At 38.1% G+C, this 21399-nt stretch overlaps 1 protein-coding gene across 2 annotated transcripts in view; it reads left to right on the plus strand.

The window, feature by feature from the left end:
* The window catches only part of LOC106877526 (RING finger protein 17), a 34515-nt gene that overhangs the window by 9862 nt on the left and 3254 nt on the right, over nt 1–21399 (plus strand). Inside the window, exons 10-38 of one of the 2 annotated variants that reach the window (XM_089341976.1) lie at nt 10–76; nt 427–475; nt 1295–1424; nt 1678–1749; nt 2460–2572; nt 3404–3481; nt 3631–3795; nt 4933–5092; nt 6038–6122; nt 6615–6686; nt 6798–6951; nt 7971–8077; nt 8592–8694; nt 9550–9725; nt 10023–10082; nt 10981–11038; nt 11731–11836; nt 12501–12588; nt 13265–13428; nt 14060–14222; nt 14769–14978; nt 15196–15338; nt 16392–16567; nt 17129–17304; nt 17761–17883; nt 18188–18268; nt 19351–19503; nt 19994–20077; nt 21045–21186. In XM_089341976.1, coding sequence (XP_089198102.1) covers nt 10–76; nt 427–475; nt 1295–1424; nt 1678–1749; nt 2460–2572; nt 3404–3481; nt 3631–3795; nt 4933–5092; nt 6038–6122; nt 6615–6686; nt 6798–6951; nt 7971–8077; nt 8592–8694; nt 9550–9725; nt 10023–10082; nt 10981–11038; nt 11731–11836; nt 12501–12588; nt 13265–13428; nt 14060–14222; nt 14769–14978; nt 15196–15338; nt 16392–16567; nt 17129–17304; nt 17761–17883; nt 18188–18268; nt 19351–19503; nt 19994–20077; nt 21045–21186 — 3458 coding nt within the window. The remainder of the gene's footprint in view (nt 1–9; nt 77–426; nt 476–1294; nt 1425–1677; nt 1750–2459; nt 2573–3403; nt 3482–3630; nt 3796–4932; nt 5093–6037; nt 6123–6614; nt 6687–6797; nt 6952–7970; nt 8078–8591; nt 8695–9549; nt 9726–10022; nt 10083–10980; nt 11039–11730; nt 11837–12500; nt 12589–13264; nt 13429–14059; nt 14223–14768; nt 14979–15195; nt 15339–16391; nt 16568–17128; nt 17305–17760; nt 17884–18187; nt 18269–19350; nt 19504–19993; nt 20078–21044; nt 21187–21399) is intronic. The other variant, XM_089341977.1, reaches the window with a different exon arrangement.

Here is a 21399-nt window from a genome sequence, read left to right on the forward strand (position 1 = left end):
CTGTTTCAGAGAAATGCAGTTAATTGAAGAAGCAGTTAAAACATTTGAGGAGAATAAGTTCCAATCTGAGAATTTTGTAAGTAAGATTTCTGTATCGTAATAGCTTTCTTGGCACTATTGAGTCACTTGTCTGGTTTGGTTTGTAGAATTGCAGCATCATGATTAATTATGATTGCATGATTATATAGTGTATTACACTGGTTAGTTTAGGATAAGGTGGTTGTGTGATGTGTGCAGCTATGGGATGTTTGTGAGTAGATGTCTCGTGAAACGTAGATAATTTTAGGGAGATGGGATGGCTTCTGTGAACCAGTCACCTGACTGCATAAACTCTTCCATTATGGTTTACAAGTAAATTGAATAAAATCATTATTCAGAATATTCCAGGCCATTTTCTTCATTCTGTTACTTTTTTTTTTGTTACAGAAAAAACAATTGACTGAAGATTTGAAGAATTTGGAATCTGATTTTAACTGTAAGTCTTTTATAGTTTGTTGTGTTTTTGAGAAAAAGCAGTATTTGCATATTTCATTGTATTACTTTATATACTGTAGGTGCATATGGTTGTGTGGTTAAGAAGCCTGCTTTGCAACCATGTGGTTTCTAGTCTGGGTTCAGTCTTTGAGTAACGGAAACGGAAAGAAGTCTGTTGTATGTATATCATCATTACCATCAATGTCTTGACATCTGCTTTTCCATGCTTACATGAGTCGGACAGCATTTGTTGAGGAGGAAATTCTACGGCTCGATGCTCTTCTTGTCACCAACCCTCACCTGTTTCCAAGTAAGGTGATATATCCCCATCTCCAGACATCTTTTCACAGAACATTTGGAATGAAGGATGCCATTTGCATGGTAGTAGCACTCACAGAAACCTAGAACCATGTTGTTGGGAAGCAAGCTTCTTACCACACAGTCACTCCTGTGCCTGCATATATATATATATATATATATGATCCAGCAAACGGGGCCTCATATCAGTGAGGGTGGCTGGTGCATAATGATGCTGTCGTGAGGTAGGCCCTGAAATGGCACACATTCTCTCCTGATGACCCCAAACACTTTGCGGAGCTTTTGACTGGTAGGACTTACTTGTGCAAGTTGTTTGCAAAACATCTGAAAGAAGGTGATGGCAGTGGGCACTGAAATACAGACCAGTCTACTGCTGTCCCTTCATTAGTTGTGTGTATGTGTAGAAAAAGGGCTGAGTGTGTTGTTTTATGATTACGATATCCAGAATTGTATTTATGGTTTAGTTTAGATTAGAAACTTTGACCTCTACCTCTATCTGCAGCTGCTGTTGAGATGTTAAATAACACTGAAGAAATCCATGGCAATATCTTGAAAGTTATAAACACCATCAAAAATGCAGAAAATATTCCATGTTATCTGAAATTGCCTGAAAATGACAAAGCATCGTTCCAGTAAGTGTCCATTGAGATTTTTCTCCTCCTTGTTGTTCTGTTCTTCTCATTTAGTTATCTTGTTATTTAGGCCAGCAATTTATGATGCTACAATCTGGTCAGGGATCTCACCACAGACTAATGAGACATGCTACTGGTACCATGTAAACCACCACACAACATGGACTGGACCCTGTGGTGGGTCCTTAGCGAATAGCAATCCTCTAAAGTTTGTTCTGAGTTGTGATGGTTTTTCTTTATTTTTCTTCTTTAGATTTCTTCCAAATGGAGACATTGTTAAACGTATTGGAAGTCTGGGACGCATTGAGATGGATGAAAAGCACAAGTAAGTATTTGGAAATTGTGTAAAGGTAAAGGTAAATTTACCTTTGTGAGTCATACTGACTCAAGAGCCAGTTTCCTGGTTTCAGTAGCATATGTATTCCCCACCTGGACGGGACGCCAGTCCCCTGCAGGGTTACTCATTTTTTTTGCCAGCTGAGTGGACTGGAGCAATGTGAAATGAAGTGTTTTGCTCAAGAACACAATGTATTGCCCAGTCCAGGGATTGAAACCGCTATCTTACGATCATGACTCGAACACCCTTACCACTAAGCCACCCGCCTACACATTGTGTATGTGTGTCTGCATATGATGGAAGCAGTTATTTGGTAATGTGTGTGTTCATCTCTCTGATTTTTGTGTGTGTCTGTGCATATGATATAAACAAGTATTAGGCAATGTATGTGTGTAGAGCTCCATGTGTGTGTGTGTGTATGTATTTGTGGGTGCGTATGATATAAACACTTATTTGGTATTGTGTATACATACATACCTCTTTGTAACTTTGTGTGTGTATGTACCCCTGTGTGATTGCATGCGTGTACCCTTGTGTGATTGTGTGTGTCCCTCTATGATTGTTTATGTGTATATGAAGGCAACAAGTCATTGGCTGTGTGTGGGTATTGTTGTTATTATTATTATTAACTAAAAATGTGTGAGAAATTATTGTAAAGAAGTTAACTCAAACTTTTGATGTTTCTGATCCTACCACAGGCATTTAATCTCATCACTTGAAGAATTTCCAGAAGCCATCACTAAGGAAGATTTGGAGAGTAGCAAAGATATCACTCTTAGCTTCCAGTTATTTTCATATCCTAAGGTCTTTGGTAAGTAAGATGATGTCACATGTAGCTTTATGTAGCAGACCATCAAACTACTGTCTGAAGATTGTGGTTTGATTATATTCCTCACCCAGCCTCATATTGTGTCCATAGAATTGAAAGATGAAATTACAGCTTGTTTGACGATGATGACTAAGGACCTCATGTAGGAGAAGATGGGGCACAGTGTGTATAATAATAATAATAATAATAATAATGATGATGATGATTACAAATTTTGGCACAGGACTAGCAATTTTGGGGGAGGAGGTAAGTCGATTACGTTGACCTCAGTGTCCAACTGATACTTATTTTATCGATCCCGAAAGGACAAAAGACAAAGTTGATTTCGGTGGAATTTGAACTCAGAATATAGCGATAGACAAAATATTGCTCAGCATTTCGCCTAGCATGCTGATGATTCTGCCAGCTCACCACCTTAATAATAATAATAATAATAATAATAATAATAATAATGATAACAATAGCGATTGTTATTGCTTAGTCCTAGGTCAACCCTTGTGGAACAGACCCTTGTCAAGCACATTCCAGCTATGACCATCCTGTCTTTTCAAGTGGTGTGTATATTGATGTGAAAACACAATCAGCAAGTGCTATTAAACAAAAATATCTCACAGAGTATATTGTCACTGAGTTGCACTGATACCTGTCTTCCCATTATGTTTGTAAATGTAGGGATCCAGTGATTGTTTCATTATAAACATGTAAAAACAACAATGCTATCGTTTATGAAATGTGTGTAAAAAAAAAAAACAACAACAATAATTAAATGGTTTCATCTCTTCTGATCTTCTGTATTTTGGTTGTCCATTATAGATAAAGAACCGGAACCAAAACCCTCCTGTGAGAAGCAAGCACTGAGACGACCCCACCTGCTACAAAGATCAATATCTGGTATGGATTGTTTTCATTTAAGTTTAGTATTTTAAACCTGGTTTTTTTTTGGGGGGGGGGGGTTGTTCTTTGCTTGAACCCAGCAAAATTAAATACACCATTTGTACACAGAATAATGGTGATTCTGTTTTTTGGATATTTCACTTCAGGTCAAGTTGAACAAGTGTTGGTGACGCATTTGAGAAACCCTTCTGACTTCATGGTGCAGAAATGTTCAAACATTCAGAAGTTGAAGACATTGATGAAACAGATAGAGAATTGGTGTTTGGCTGCATCAGGCATTAAAGACAACTTGTTATTAGATGTAAATCTTGGTAAATCAGTTTTTTTTTTATATGTTATCTTCATGCTCAGGCATAGCTGTGTGGTTAAGAAGCTTGCTGTGCAACCACATGGTTTATAATAAAGTATATATATATATATATATGTATATATATCATCATCCTAGTGGTTAGGGTGTTGCACTCCTGATCTAGTGATTGTCGGTTCAATTCCCGAACTAAGCAGTGGATTGTGTTTTCTGGGAAAAGCACTTTTCCACATTGCCCCAGTCCTCTCAGCTGTAAGTGGGTACAACCCTGCAACGGACTAGACTTCTGATCAGGGGAAATGTTGGCCTTCTCACCTGTCATCATTTGAAAGCTAAAGTGATGCAAAGTGCATTGTGATCAGCGATATTTAACAACATCTGATAGTCTGGACAATCACATGATATACATACATAAACACACACACACGCAGAGTAGACCTGAACTTTCGACTTATGAGCAAGTTGAGTTTGTCTTCTGAACTGTCTCCTCTCTGCATGGAGAAATGCAAACCAGTGAAAATAAAGTTGTTGTTAATGGGAGATAAGTACGCATCTGTTAAAATAGGGGTGACCAAAATGGGGCAATGGATGTGAAAAAAATACCCAACAAAATAAAGGGTTAATTAGGTTGAGTTTTATTTGTGAAATAGTTTTGAATTTACTGCAGAAAATGATCTACGTCTGTGATGGTGAGTGGGGGTGAGGGACCACTAGGAATGTGGTCTTAGAACCAAGCGGGTGGCAGGCCTGAAAAAGTCTATGAACCACTCTGTTAAAACATCACGTATATCAGTGATTCTCAACCGGGTTCCATATGGACCTTAGGGATCATATAACCTTGGTGGGGGGAGGCCCACTGCAATAAATTGCTTAGACTTCTAAATTACGCAAAATATTTTAACAATTTTTTCATAAAATTCCCAATAATATTCTAAAAATATAATAGCTTCTTTTTGAAACATTGAATGGTTATGAGGGCCCACCTGAGTAAAATAGGGGTCATAGAGGGTCCAGGAGCAAAAAATGGTTAAGAAACACTGACCTGTATGTTCGCTTTTCAGTTTGTCTGTGGAGCGATAACGACCAGTTTTGGTAGCACCTGTCATTTCTGTTGCATTCTCTATCTTTTCTTTATTCTCAGACGACTTTGTTTTTGCCCAGTATTCCTTGGACAATAACTGGTACCGTGCACGGGTGAAGAGGGTTGAGACTGTCTTTGATGATACACAGAAGGCTTATATCAAAGTAGTAGAGGTTTTCTATGTTGATTATGGAAATTCAGAGATATTACATATGAACAAGTAAGTACCTGGATGTTACCTGCATTTCACCTGGTTGGTCGTTCCATTGGCCTTTACATTTACCATCCCAACAGACTTCTATTGTTTTGTATTTTACTTGTTTCAGTTATTGGACAGTGGTCAGGCTCAGGCACCACCTTGAAGGGTGTAGTTTAACAAAATAACCTCAGTATTTTTTTTTTTCATCAGTTTCTTTTGCTGAACTGCTAAGTTACAGGGACTTAACGAAACCAAAATTGGTTGACAAGCATTAGGAGGACAAACGCAAAGACACACACACACATACAACAGGACTCCATACAATTTTCATCGACCAAATTCACTCACAAAGCATTGGTCGACCCAGGGCTATAACAAAAGATGCTTACTCAAGGTGCCACACAGTGGAACTGAACACAGAACCACATGATTGCTCAAAATCTCCCTGAATAAGGGTTGTTTAAGGATGTCAAATAAAACACCCATGTTTCCAGAGGTGAATTATTCAAAACCAAAAAATATTCCTCTCAACACATGGCTATGATGCTCCCCCACTACTTCTGCTCGTGATCAGAGATGCACATATCGTCAGCCACCAAGGGACATGCTCAGCTGGTTATGGTTAAGCAACTGACAAACAAATCTGTGGTATTGAACAGAAAATTTGCTGTAGCCCATCTTTTATATCAAGACAAAACAATGTACATGATAACACTTCCAATTAGTTAAGACCAGAAGCCATGAGAGCCACTGCCTGGTACTGCATCAGGGCATTCAATATTTCTTCTGACTCTTTACGATCTGAGTTCAAACTCTACTGAGGTCATCATTGCCTTTCATTCTTTGGAGATCAATAAAATAAGTATCAATCAATGTACTAGGATTATGTAATCAACTCAACCCCTCCTCTCAAAATTGCTGCCCTTGTGTCAAAATTTTTATTGTTATTATTATTGTCTTCTTTAGGTTATTGCTGCCACCAGTGAAGTTCTTCAAAGAACCAGAATATGCCATCAAATGCTGTCTATCAAGCATCACTTCAGTTTCTCAGGTCTGTCTGTCTCGTCATCTTATTTTCTTGAGGTCTTATTTCTCCACCTCCACCCACACCTATATAATTAAAACTACTTCACAAGTGATTATAATTATATGGGTGATGGCGTGGTTATGCGGTTAAGAAATTTTCTTCCCATGCCTTCACTTAGCATGATGTCCTGCCCTTGAGTCTAACTCCAAATCAATCATTATTATTATTATTATCATTATTATTATTATTATTATTATTAAGGCTGCAAGCTGGCAGAATCGTTAGCACACCAGGTGAAATGCTTAGCGGTATTTTCTCTGCCACTGTTTTGAGTTCAAATTCCGTTGAGGTCGACCTTGCCTTTCATCCTTTCAGGGTTGATAAATTAAGTACCAGTCAAGTACTGGGGTCGATGTAATTGACTACCCCTCCCCACAAATTCCAGGCCTTGTGCCTATAATAAAAAGGATTATTACATTTCATATCTGTTAATTTTTCTCTCTTCTTCTTCTCCAGGATGATGTTTGGTCTGCTGAGGCCATCAAGGTGTTTGCTACAATAGTTCATTCCAAAATACTGACCATGACCGTAAGTCTCATTCTTTTCTCATTTGTTGTTGTCTGTAGTGTTTAGTTAGCCCAGCTGGAGCAGAGTAAGGGCACTAATATGAGTTACCTCTGCTTTTCATTCTTTCAACAGGTATTGAAAGAGTTACATGGTGTTTGGTACTGCAATCTATGCACACCTCCTAACAATCATATTCGAGACGACATCCCCACATTCTTGCAAGATGCTCTGGTGTTCCTTGGCTATGCAAAATATGACACCGGTGAAACTTCGTTGCTTCTTAAAGGTCAATTTTAGTTTTTTATGTACACAACTTTTATTTATGCATGTAGTAGGCTTAGGTTTGGCTGTGTGATTAAGAAGCTTGCTTCCTAACCGTGCTGTCTTGGGTTCACTCCTACTGCGTGGCACCTTTGGTAAGCCCAGAGCTGTCCTCTATGATAGCTCTGGGCCTGCAAAAGCCTTATGAGTGGGTTCGATAGATGGAAACTGAAAGAAGCCCATCATATGTATATATACACACACACACAAAAAAAGCATGGTACTATTTTATTGATCTATTTTGCTGAACCGCTAAGTTATGGGACATAACCACACCAACACCGGTTGTCAAGTGGTGGATGGAAGACAAACACAGACACACACACAAATACATACATACATACATATATATATGACAAACACAGGGCTTTAGTTGGCCCGAGGCTATAGCAGCAGACACTTTCTCAAGGTGCCATGCCGTGCAGTGGGATTGAACCCAGAGCCATGTGGCTTGCAAGGAAACTTCTTACTACACCTGTGCCTATATTTATTCACATTGTTTTGAATTCATCATCATCATCAGCATCATTTAACATCCGTTTTCCATGCTGGCAATGGTTAGACAGTTTGACAGGAGCTGGTCACCATGGTTCCTGCAGCTTGATGCCCTTCCTAATGCCAACCACTTTAGAGAGGGTACTGGGTGCTTTTTACGTGGCACCAGCACCTATGAACCCACATGATTAGGGATGCTCAACTGGAGAGAGTTGCAGGGGACGAGCCTGTAAGCAAGAGCAACCATGCTTTTACTTAGCTTTTGAGGTTACTTTAGTAATTTCAACATTTCGTTGATGTTATTGCTTATTTTTTGAATGACATTGTAGGTTATGTGTGAGAAGTCAGATTTGGTCAGTTTGAACATAAGCAAGAATTTTTGGATTTGGATATGGCTGGTTTAAATGCTAAAAGGTTAAACACTTGTCTTTTTGGTTTGGTATCCAAGATGGATAATCTGATGAAATCATTTCTCTTTGTGTTTCCCAGATGTAACAAGTCGTGATTACCCTTCCGCTGAACCGAGATACGTTTCAGAGACGCTTGAAGTGATGGTCACTCATGCAGAAAGTCCTCTGCATTTCTACATTCAAAAAGTAAGTAAAATATCTTTTTCGTTTTTAAACTAATCTCAGATCAATTAGCAGTAATTTTACAAGGTTTTTGTTATGTTTCATTTATACTGATCACCTCCTGAATCAGTAAGATTCTACATAGGCCCTGGGTTTATCTCTAACTTCCATAGGACCTGTAGATAACATTTTCGTATTGGCCCATACTATGCTCTGAAATGACTGTTGGTGTTTTGACACCTTTTGCCAAAAGCAAGAATTTTCTGCATGGTAAACCAGTGAAAATGGCCCTTTGAACCTATTTGAACTGATCTAAAAGTTTGTTTATAAATTCTTTGCTGTGGCTGGTTATGTTCTCCATTCTCAGCTGAAACACTAGTAAAGTTGATTTCACCTTTTAACCTTGTCGTGTCAATAGACATCAGTGAAATGCTCAGATTGATTGAATCACCATTGATTAAACCCTCGTTCTCTCCTTCCTCTACAATGTGAAGCTGATTGTAAGAAATCTTTTGTTATGTTTCATTCTCCACTTTAGATGGGCATTGAATACCAATACTTGGCTGTGTCTATGGAAGACATGCAGACTGTTTACCAAGCAGACACCAAAGATCTCTGGGTGATTTACTGTCCAGTTAAAGGTAACTGTTCTTTTTAACATCCATTCTTCCTGTATCGACATAAGCTGGATAACAGTAGATTTAGACATTATTTAATTTTGAGGATGCTAAAGGAAGCAGTCTTTGGGTTTTCTGTAATTCTAGACAGCGTTGAAAGTAAAAGGCTTCCTGGAAGCCTCTGCAATTCTATAAATTGTCTCCTTTGACATGGAGCTGGCTAGGAGGGAGCTGTCCGGACTCCAACTGTCTATTGAGGCATGGTCTCTATGGCTGGATGCCCTTCCTAATGCCAACCACTTTACAGAGTGTGTTGGGTAAGATGGCAGAATCATTAGCAGACCAGGCAAAACGATTAGCAGCATTTTGTCCATCTAGACATTCTGAGTTCAAATTCCACCAAGGTTGACTTTGCCTTTCATCCTTCCGAGGTCGATGAAAGAAATACCTGTTGAGTGCTGGGGGTCAGTGTGATTGACTTACCCCAAAGTCTTCCAAACTTGCTGGCCTTGTGCCAAAATTTGAAATCTTTATTATTATTATTACTATTTACAGATGGTGGTGGGTAGCCAAGTTGATAAAAGGTTCGACAAAAGACCTGTTATTTAGTTATTTATTTCCTATTCTGAGTTCACATCCTACTGGGACAGTATTGCCTTTCATTTCTCAAGGGTCAATAAAATCAAATACCAATCAAGTACTTCAATTGATGATTCTCAAATGTCCTTCTTTTTCCCCAACAAATTTGTGACTTTATCTCTCTCTTTCTCTCTCTCTCTCTCCCTCTCTCTTTCTCTCTTTCTCTCTCTCTCCCTCTCTCTTTCTCTCTCTCTCCCTCTCTCTCTCTGTCTCTTACTCATGTTTTTACTTTCTATTCAGACCTGGTGTGTGCTTGTCAATGTCCTAGCGATAACATGTGGTACCGAGCCAAAGTTATTGATGTACCAGGTGAACAAATGGTCAATGTTTGTTATGTAGACTATGGAAATACAGAGATAGTCTCGTACAGAAATCTCCGCAAGTTACTGGATAAGTTTATTATGTTACCCATTCAGGTAAGAGAGAACTCCTGTCACGTTCATCTTTCTCATATTGTTATTAATATTACTATCATATTTTACAGCTACTTTATTTTATATCTTAATTTGTTAATAATAATAATAACATGGTAACAGGAAAAACATCTGGTTATGGAAAATATACTTCATGAAACTGGAGTTAAATGTTGGTCCTTAAAAGTTTCACAAGACCCGTATTGGCTTTTACATTTTTATACTTGGTCCCTGATGTCTCAAAATCTCTTCCTCTCATTTTCAATGATTCATTTTATTTATTTTTTTTTTTCTTTGAAGGCGAAACTTTGTAAATTGGCGTATGTAGAACCACTGGATTCCAAGGAAGACTGGACCATGGTAATGCATTTCTTGTCTGCCTTTTTTCTTCATACATACATACATATCCCTACATTATACATATATCCACACATACACACACACATAAGGACAATTACCCCTGAGGACAACAGATGATGATTTAAAACTTAATATATTGCAGATGGGGTAATTAAGGCAGTTAGCAGGCAGAACCATTAGCATGCCAGGCAAAATGCTAAGCAGCATTTTGTCTGCCTTAATGTTCTAAGTTCAAATTGCACCGAGATCGTCTTTGTCTTTCATCTTTTCGGGGACACTAAAATAAGTATCAGTTGAATGCTGGGGTCGATATATTCGACTACCCTGCTTCCCTCCAAATTCCAGGCCTTGCAGAATTGTTAATGCATTGGACAATATTTTTAGCAACATTTTTTTCCTGCTTCACATTCTGAATTCAAATACTGCTGAGACCGACTTTGTCTTTCGTCCTTTCAGGGTTGATAAAATAAGAACCAGTTGAACGCTGGGGTTCATGTAATCAACTTAACCGTCTCCTAAAATTGCTGGCCTTGTGCTAAAATTTGAAATCAATATTCTCAAACTTATTTTCATAATGCCAAACTTAACCTGGTTTGCATAGCTGAGTGTACAAACCCCCTCCCCCCACCTGCTAAACATGACACTGGTCCCTCACAGGGTTAACTTCTCAGCTCTCGCTGGAACTCAAGTTGAGTGGAGTGCAGCAATGTGAAACAAAAGGTTTTGCTCAAGAAAATGTTGACTGCCTGGTCCAGGAATTGAAACCACAATCTGACAGTCACAAGTCCAACACCCCTAACCACTAGGCCATGTACCTTCACAGTCAGCATGAATCTTTTGCAAAATAAACATATAGATGGGATTATTTTGTTAATTTTTTTTTTTGGTGATATTCCAGGGAACCAATTGGTTAGTTGAAAATTTTCTTCTGAAAGAATGTCTTATCAAAGTTGTTGGTAAGTTGAACGTTGATGTTTCTTAAAAACTAAAATATTGCTTCTCTGTATCCAGTAAAACTAACGATGTAGCAATTAATTCATTCTTGCTTCTTATTCACCATCATCATCATTTAGCATCCATCTTTCCGTGCTTGCATGGGTCAGACAGAATTTATCGAGGCAGATTTTCTATGGCTGGAGACCCTTCCTGTCACTCAATACTCAATCAGGGATGATGACATATGGTTAATCAAGGCTAAACAACAGCAAGAAAAGACATATTGGATGATGTTGTGTTAGAAAGACTCTGCCTAAATAAACACAGAATGGTCACTACTAGATTCCCTTTGGCCAAAGACATTCTGCCCCATGAGAACTGACCTGGAGCTAAACTACATCATCTGCCCCCTTTTTTTTCCAGGTTTCAGCAATGTTTATTTTCCATACCGGCTTGTCCTTTATAGGTGCCTGTGCTGTATAAACGCACCCAAGCTGCTGTCACAGAAAAACACCCAGCATTAGGAAGGGCATCCAGCCATAGATACCATGTCACAACAGACAATTGGGGTCTGGACAACTCCCCAGCTGACCAGCTCCATGTCAAACCGTCCAACCCATGCCAGCATGGAAAATGGACACTAAACACTGATGATGATGATGATGTTGTTAAATGATGAATAAAATCACATTTTTGCTTTCTACACCAACAGCTGTCCATGATTCCTATACAGAAGTGGTTCTACAGCACACAGAGTCGAATTTGATTGTCAACGAAGCTATCGTAGAATTGGGATATGCTAAGAAGTCTGCAACAGCGTATGTAACCCTTGAAACAGCATTGTTTTTCTTTCCTTTTGCTGTGTTATAAGAATTCATAAACTTTTGAGAGAGCATGGAATAATTCTCTTTCGGAACAGTGGTTCTTGAAGCACATAAAGCTTTTAAAATAACGTAGTTATTGGTTTGAAAATCCCTTTTGAATAAAAAAAGAGAAAAGGTTGGAGGCAGCCTTTGACTTTTTCTATCCAAAAGGATTTGTCTGCTATTTGGGGTTGACTTAGCCTTCCATCCTTTCGGGGTTGATAAAATAAGTACCAGGTGAGTACTGGGGGCTGGTGTAATCGACTTAGCCCCTCCCCTCAATTGCTGGTCCAGTGCCACAGTTTCAAACCAATATTTGCAGACTGGAATTTATAGCTTTTGTGTTCTTTCAGATACATTGTTCCAAAAGAAAGAATTCTTTATAACACTATATAGTGACAGGCTGTAACACTGTATATTGGCAGCTTGTAACATTGTAAGAACCGACTGTAACATTATATAGTGACAGGTGGTGACACTAGTGGCACACTGTAACATTGTATTGTGACAGTCTGTAGCACTATCTGGAAACAAGCTGTAACACAATGTAGTGATTTATTATCTCTGTCTATTTTAAGTCTAAAAGTCTGTTTATGAGTTCAATTTTTGTCTTCCTCAGACCTGACAAAATTCCTCTAATCTGCCACAGAAGTTGCGAAAGTCCCAGTATTAATGGATCCTTATCACCTGAACCCTCCATAGAGAAGGTAATGTTTCCTTTTTGTATTTCTTAAGTGAACTGAAATCGGTAAATTGATTAACAGGAAACGAAACGAAAATACTGCAAAAAATTGACATATTTATTTTTTTAACGATGTACTAGTTTATAACTCCAAACCCAAACCAAATGGTTTTAAGTTCAAATCTTGCTACTGGTACCACCATCACAACCACCTTCACCACCACCATTACTACTACTACTACTACACACACTCATGTGTGCATGTTTGTCTGCAGGCATGGCTGTGTGGTTAAGAAATTCTGTGTGTCCGAGAGCAGGTGTCTTCTGTTATGGCCTCAGGTTAACTAAATGCCTTGGGAGGTGAAAACTGTATGGAAGCTCATTGTGTTTGTGAGTGTGGTTTTATATATGTGTGTTGTTATTTTTAGTGAGACAGAAGTTTGCGTGTGTCTATTGGATGAGAAGCACATGTATTGTATATATACAGGCGTTTCTAGTGGAAGAGATGGTTTGTGTGTATTTATATAATCTAAGTGGTATATATATATATATATATATATGTGTGTGTGTGTATATGTATTGTGGCAAAGAAATATGGCCAGCAAAACTTATTTCTTTACCTTTCAATCCATTTCATTCTTCATTGATCCATCCCTAATCCCACCAATTGATAGCTCAATTACTTTTTTCTTTCCTATCAGAAGAATGACAACCTGTCTAGTACCATTCCAGTACAGCCCCCAGTAGACCACAAGAGTCCTCCCATAACACTGTCAGAGTCTCAAATAGAAGTTACCATTAGTGTATTCCATAGTTTGTCAGAGTTTTATCTGCACACAGTAGAAAACCACACGAAACTGACGAGGTGAGTATCAGCTAAAAACATTTCAGTATTGTTACGGATATAATTCAAGAGCTGCACTAAATTGAAAATAGTGGAAGGATCATTGTAATAGGTGCAGGCATGGCTGTGAGGTTAAGAAGCTCACTTGGCAACTACAGGGTGCTGGGTTCAGTCCCACTGAACAGTACTTTGAGCAAGTGTCTTTTAGGCCAACCAATGTCACTGAATGAATTTGGGAGATAGAAACTGTATGGAAGCCCATCATTGTGGGCTTTATGTATGTATGTGCGTGAGGAGCTGTTGAAAAGTTTCTGGCTTTGGGTAAAAGAAGATACAGGAGGATCAGTTAATTATGATTTTATTCAACATATTCCCTTCTCAGATTCACACACTTATTGCAGGGGTCCTTCAGTTTGACAAAGCCTTGAAAAAGAACTTGGAAGGTTAGGCCTCCTACCAGGTCTTTCACAATACCCTTAAAGCCAGAAACTTTTTAGCACCCCTTCATAATACTACATGAAGAAGCTTGCAAAACAGTCATAATCTTAAGGATGCTACATGGTTAAATAAATACACATTCACCTCTCAAACCACCTGACTTTAGGTTTTTACATATATATATTTATTTATTTACTTCTCTTTGTTGATCAAGTCTGATGGAATCCTTGGAAGAGTATTATAATAATTCCGAGGCTGAACCTGGCGTCACAGGTACAATAGGTGGTGATTATGCTATTTATTATCCAGTGGAAGGCAAACCATTCAGCTGGTATCGAGCTAGAGTTAACGACATCCTGCACAGCAATTTAATACAGGTAAATATAATGTACTTCACACCTTAATAATAATAATAATTGTTTCTGAATTAGGTAAAGGGTCAGCAATTTTTAAGGGAATAGATTAGATGATGCCATCAACACTAGTTTTGACTGATATTTTATTTTATTGTCCCTGAAAGGATAAACAGTTAAGTTGAATGTGGTTGGGTTTGAACTCAGAACATAAAGAGCAAGGATGTAATAATAATAATAGTAATAATAATAATGGTTTCAAATTTTGCCACAAGGACAGCCATTTTGGGAGAGAGGATGAGTCAATTACATTGACTCCGGTGTTCAACTGGTACTTAATTTATCGACCCTGAAAGGATGAAAGGCAAAGTCGACCGTGGCGGAATTTGAACTCAGAACATAGCGAAGGGTGAAATACCACTAAGCATTTTGTCCAGCCAGTGTGCTAACGGTTCTGCTCAACTGTTCATATCACAAGTTTATACTAACATAGATTTGATTTGATTTTTGAACTTAAATATTTTTTTTTTTAATTATCAAATTAAAAGAATGTCATTGTTTCAACTTCAGGTTTTCTTCGTAGATTTTGGCAACACGGAAATTGTTCAGGTATCGAGCATCCGTATGTTAGCTACTAATTTTATGGTGAATTCTTCCTATGCCATGAAGTGCCATCTGTCTGGCTACATCTCAGCTGGTGACAAAAAGGAATGGTCACAGACAGCTTGTGAGTTTGCTATTGAAGAATTAAAAGACAAACGCTATTATGTCGTTAAGAAGGTAGGTTACCAATGCCTTTTTATATACATATACACACATATATATATATATATATATATATATATATATATATATATATATATATATATATACTGTTTGATTTGTTTAAATCTAAACTTTGGCCATGCAGTAAAGTATTATTGTATCTGCAAAATAAAAGTTTACAAATTTCTGTTTCCTATTTTCACAAACACATTCTTCTTTTCTGTCTCTCCAGGAAGAAATTGTCAATGGTTCCCTACCTGTTGATCTTCTCATAGAAAACTTCACTGCAGAAACGGCCCTGGCACCTGCATCTAGAGATTATTACAGTCTTGGGAAGAAATTGCAAGAAAATGGATTGGCTATACCCACAAGAAAGTAAATTATTCTTAAGTCAATTATTAAACCAATTAGTTAAATGTTCCAGGTGTCTTCAGCATTGGTTGTTCTAGATTCTGTGACCTGTTCACTTAACTTGTTTGCATCATCTTATGGCCCACAGCAACAAAGCTTCCACCAAGACAAAACAATGTACATGATAACACTTCCAATCAGTTAAGATGAGAAGCCATGAGAGCCACTGCCTGGTACTGCATCAGGACATTATTATTATTATTATTATTATTATGAGGGTGGAGAGGGAAGTGTTGCCTTGTAGCAAGTTTGTTGGAAGAATGGCCAGTGTGAAAGGACCAATTCTGAGCGTTCACCTATAAACAAAAGGAGAAGGGATCTTGCACTGTTGTTTAGGCACCCGCTGCTTTTGTGGGTTTTTCTACAAGGACCTTAAAGAGCCTCCCCTATTGGGAGTTTTAAATTAATTTTAATTGTTATTTATATTGTTTATAAATTGTAAAACCCATTGTATTGTCCTGTTTTTGTCTTTTATGTTGTATGTCTTTTAATGTAATTTTATGTAAGCCCTTGTAGCCAATGAGCGAACTAATTATCATTATTATTATTATTATTATTATTATTATTAAGGGTGGCAAGCTGCCAGAGTCGTTAGCATGCTGGGCAAAATGCTTAGTGGTATTTTGTCTGTCTTTATGTTCTGAGTTCAAATTCTACCAAGATCACCTTTGCCTTTTCATCTTTTTGCAGTCGGTAAATTAAGTACCATTGAAACACCGGGATCATGTAATCGACCAGTGCCCCCCCCCCAAAAAAAAACATTTCAGGCCTTGCGTCTTGAGTAGAAAGGATTATTATTATTATTATTATTCATTTTGTTCATGTACAAGTATGGGTGTATTCATCATTATTATTTTATTTATTTTATTCAATTTTGGAAAAATGGAGACAAGTCTTCAACAACCCTGGAGTGTATTTAACTTATCTTTTTGCCTGACTTTTGGCTCACCCTGTATATTCATATCTGTAGATTACAACTAATCCTAATTAATCAAAGATATATTTCTTCATTTACAGACCACAAGTGAACACTAGTCCTCCTGTTACTTCAATTAGTGAAGACATGAAATGTCTGAAGCGACCCCCTGACATTCGCTTCAAGGATTACCCTTTGCCCTCGGAGAACGTAATCTATGTTGTCCCCACTTACATCGATGATGATGGGACTATATTTGCTCATGAATGTCATAAAGGTAAAAGGGCTTCTTTTGTGAGGCACAGTGTATGAATCTGACTTCAAACTGCACCTCTCTCATAATACACATCTCTTACTTCACCTCTCTCATATTATATCTCTTACTGCATCTCGTACTACACTTTGCTCACTACACCTCTCTCTTATATTAAATCTTACTGCACCTTCCACTGCACCCATCCCTCACATTAAACATCTCTCATATTACTCTTCTCCTACTACACCTCCCTCTATCATATTACACTTTTCTTACTACCCCCCTCTCTCTCTCATATTAACTCTTCTACTACACTACTCTTACTATATCCCTCTCTTTCATGTTATGTCTCTTACTCCATCTTTCATACTATGCACCCTCCACATTAAACATCTCTCATACTGCACCTCTCTCAATCTGTATTTCCCTCTTCTTGCATCTCTACCACTCTCACTACACCACCTCCCTCAGCATTACCACCACCACCACCACCATGTCCAGTTGATCTTTATATTTCTCTCCACTTTCCTAAATGTAACAAGAGAAGGTATTGAAGTGAGACCATTATTCATTCCATTCCAGACGAGACGTCCCCATTGGAAGAACTAAACAAGTTACTCCTTGCTCACTACCCTAACCACCTTGCTGAGCACATGGAACCGATTTGCTGGGAGATTGGTGATTCCTGCCTATGTTTCTATGAAGCTGAGAAAGTCTGGGCTCGTGCTACAATATTAGCCGTGCAAGAATTAATCAAGGTAAGGAATAAAGTGCAGATACAATGGTAATTAGAAAGGTCCTTGTCACATTTTTCTTCCTTTTTCTCTTTTTCTTTATATTTTTGTTTCCCCTAATTCAAAGTCTCTTCATCATCATCATCACCATCACCTTTTAACTTCCATTTTCCTTGCTGGCATGAATTGGATGGTTTGACATGGTGCTGACTGGCCAGCCGGGAGCTATCCAGACTCCAGTTGTCTGTTCTGGCATCGTTTCCACAGCTTGATGCCCTTCCTAACGGAATGGTGATGGAAGCGTGTTATTACACATCAAACTATAACAAATGTATCCTACTTTCACATATTTGTCCTCTGGTTCTCATCTAAGCATTACACATATCCTCCAGTATTACATGTCTCCGCATTACCCACCCAACCAAACATTAAACATTTACATACAGGTATTACGACTGTTTACATTGTTTCGTTCTACAGGTTCGTTACATTGACTATGGAAACCACGACATGGTTACACCGAACAAACTGCGACCTGATATTGAACCTGTTGCACATTTACCTCCCCTCTGTCTTCACATGAAACTTCATGGCATAGTTCCGGTAAGAAGCATCTGTTGTTATTATTATTATTATTATTATTGTTATTATTAAGGCAGCAAGCTGGCAGAATCGAGTTCTAACATAGAGGCCTACTCAAAGTATAAGCGTATGCAGGGGGCATTGGAGGAGATGGCATGATATGATACGTAGTCACAGGTATTGTTTTTATTAGTTTACAAAAACAGGATAATGCAGTAGATAGGAAAGTGGTGTGGGGTTAAAGGTTGCAAGTGCATGATGGGTAAGGTTGCAGGAAGGAGATAATCATGAGATTGTTGATGAAATGTCTCCCTGTTTTCTGTAGGTTTCTGGCAAATGGACCTCAAATATCTTGGACATCATGCATGGCATCATTGTTGGGAAACTGTGTGGAATTCAGCAAATGGTAAGTGATTTCAGTCAGAATTTTTATTTCTTGTAGAATATTTGGCTTTGATAAACCATCTTAATGTTGGCAGTATGAAGAGGCTGATACATTAGGTAGGTGCTGGGTTCAAATTCTGGCAGAATAGCCTGGTTGCTATTATTGATTATTTTGGGGCTTTTTTGTGCAAGCTAAATATTGTTGCTTAGCCCTTGATCAATCCTGTTCCAGCAAATCAAATGATCAAAAATTTTCCAACCTCATTTTATCTTTCATTAAGACATCATATATCTAGAGAATAATTCAGAACATCCATGCTCACTGGTGGAGAGTCTATTCAAGATCTAAATAGAAATAATTATGCTGCTGAGGTGGGAAAAATATTAGTCATCGACTAATATTTGTTCCTTATTTTTCAGCAAGTATGGGTGACAACTCCAGACATGTTTCGGTATTCTTCTGACCTCATCAGTGATGAAACAGCCACTGCATAAATGTTAAAGATTGTGTTGTGTTTGATATAGAAATATAAAATTGTGTAGTAATTAAATGTTTCAGAGAAGCCAGACAATACATAAGTTAGTATTAATGTGTTTAATAAAATGGAGCATTTATCATCATTATCATTTGATGTCTGTTGTCCATGGTGGCATGGGTTGGATGGTTTGACCAGGGCTGGTAAGCTGGAAGGCTGTGCCAGGATCCAGTCTGATTTGGCATGGTTTTCTATGGTTGGATGCCTTTCCTAACAATAACTACTCTGAGAGTGTAATGGGTGCCATTTGCGTGACACCAGTATCTGCCATGATTGATATTGTTCTGCTTGATGGGTTTTCTTCTCAAGCATAACATAATGCCAAAGGTCTCGGTCATTGCCTCTGTGAGGCCCGACTCTCGAAAGGAACTCAGCCAAAAGGTTAATAAAAGGTGCAAGTTTGTGATTTTAATAATGTGTGTGTATTATGTGGATTTTTACATTTCTGTGTGTTATTAATTTCTGTGGATTTTTAGAAGGACATGATGGTATTTTAAATACCATAGTGATTGAAAATTTAACATTCTTCAAAGCATATGTTATTTGTGTACCATATTATTTCCATTAGTCATCAAGAGAAAACGGAACATGTGAGGTTCGTTTGATAGATCCAGACGGTCAAGAATTGGGAGAACTTCTCTGTGATAAAAACTACACTTACCAAAAATATAGTCTCACTTTCTTAGAAGAACAAAGCGAAAAGATTGCACATATGTTGGAGGTTTGTTTCAAAAGCTTTTTCTCATCATCATCATCATCATTTTAACGTTTGCTTTTCCATGTTTGCATGAGTTGGAGGGAATTTGTTGAGGCAGTTTTCTATGACTGGACGACTTTCCTGTTGCCAACCCTCACCTGTTTCCAAGTGAGGTAACATTACCCTGTAACTGGAGACCAGGTATCTTTCCATAAAACTTTGGAAACGCCAACACCTGTTTACAACTATCATCTTATGTCAAGGCGTAGTGCAAGTAACATATATGCATGTGTGTGTATACATGTTCTTTTATTCTTTTGTTTGTTTCAGTCATTTGACTGTGGCCATGCTGGAGCACTGCCTTTAGTGGAACAAATCGACCCTAAGACTTATTCTTTGTAAGCCTAGTACTTATTCTATCGGTCTCTTTTGTTGAAACACTAAGTTATGCAGATGAATTTAGTACACAGAGATAAAAGTACACTGTTGCCAATATTTTTTTCCTGTTTTTCAGACATGCAATCCATACAAGAACATGAAGTCCACTTTGAACAAGTCTATTCCTGTTTTAGTGACACATGTCGAACTACCAAATGTGGTAAGTATTCCTTGACATTAGATGTCCAAATCTATTTTCTCTCATCATCATCATCATCATTTAACATCCACTTTCTATGCTGGCATAGGTTAGACAGTTTGACATGGACAGATGAATTAGAGGCTCCATCAAATTCTATTTCTGCTTTGGTGTGTTTTCTAAAGCTGGATGCCCTTCTTAACACCAATCACTCAACATGTGTCGTGGGTTTAAGAATAGGTATTTGTGTATGAGTGTGTATCTGTGTTCAAGTCCATTTGCCTTGAGATCACACCCTAATTGTGAACATATTACACATGTACTGTCATTTGTTTGCAGTCTTTCATCAAATGGCAATGGGGGTCCACCAGAATAAAACTCCAATCTAAGGGGTCCACTGATAAGAAATAGTTGAGAACCCCTACTTTAGATGTATGTGTTGGTATGTATAGCAAGAAACAGCTAGGTTTCTTTCTCTACCATTTTACAGAGTTCATAATAAGTTAATGTGTGAAAAACAAAATAGGGATTTTGGAAGAAGTGTCTGTAAAACTAGTTTTTAAACATTGAATGGCTATAGGGGTCCACCAGAATAAAATAGTAGAATCAAAGGGATCTACAGATGAAAAATGGTTGAGAACCTCTGCTTTAGACAAACAAATTGACTTCCAGTACTTTTGTAAGTCTGATATGTACTCTATGGGTCTCTTTTGCCAAACTGCTGAACTACTGGGATGTAAACAAACTAGCACCAGTTGTCAAGCAAAAAGAGAGAACAAACACAAAGACATACACACGTATTATGTATGATGAGCTTCCACACAGTTTCCATCTTCAAAGATCACTTACAGGGTGTTATTTTAGTCCTAGGCTATAGCAGAAGACACTTGCCCAAATAGCCACATTGTGGTTGTAAAGTAAGCTCGTTAACCACACAGCCATTATTTAGTTATTCATTTTTTTTTTATATTTCTATTTTCTGTGTCAGATATATTTCCAAAATTCCCAAAGGTCCAGCAGTGATGAGGAAAGTCATCGGATAAACTCGCAGCTTCTCCAGCTTGAAGAGATGTCAGTTGAACTCAACGAATATGCGGTTTCTGCTCCTCCGATTAAAAAGACAGTTGTTGGTGAGTTAACAGCTTCTTTGCTAATTCACTAGGTTTTTGGTAAATCACCATCATCATCATCATTTAAAATTTGCTTGGTTTCTGCGGCTGGATGCCCTTCCTAATGCCAACCACTCTGAGAGTATAGAGGGTGATTTTTACGTGCCACCGGCACAAGGGCCAGTCAGGCTTACTGGCATTGACCATGCTTGACTAGTGCTTTTTACGTGTTAC

The sequence above is a fragment of the Octopus bimaculoides genome, chromosome 25 (assembly GCF_046866305.1).
Source record: "Octopus bimaculoides isolate indiv1 chromosome 25, ASM4686630v1, whole genome shotgun sequence".
In the NCBI taxonomy this organism is placed as follows: domain Eukaryota; kingdom Metazoa; phylum Mollusca; class Cephalopoda; order Octopoda; family Octopodidae; genus Octopus; species Octopus bimaculoides.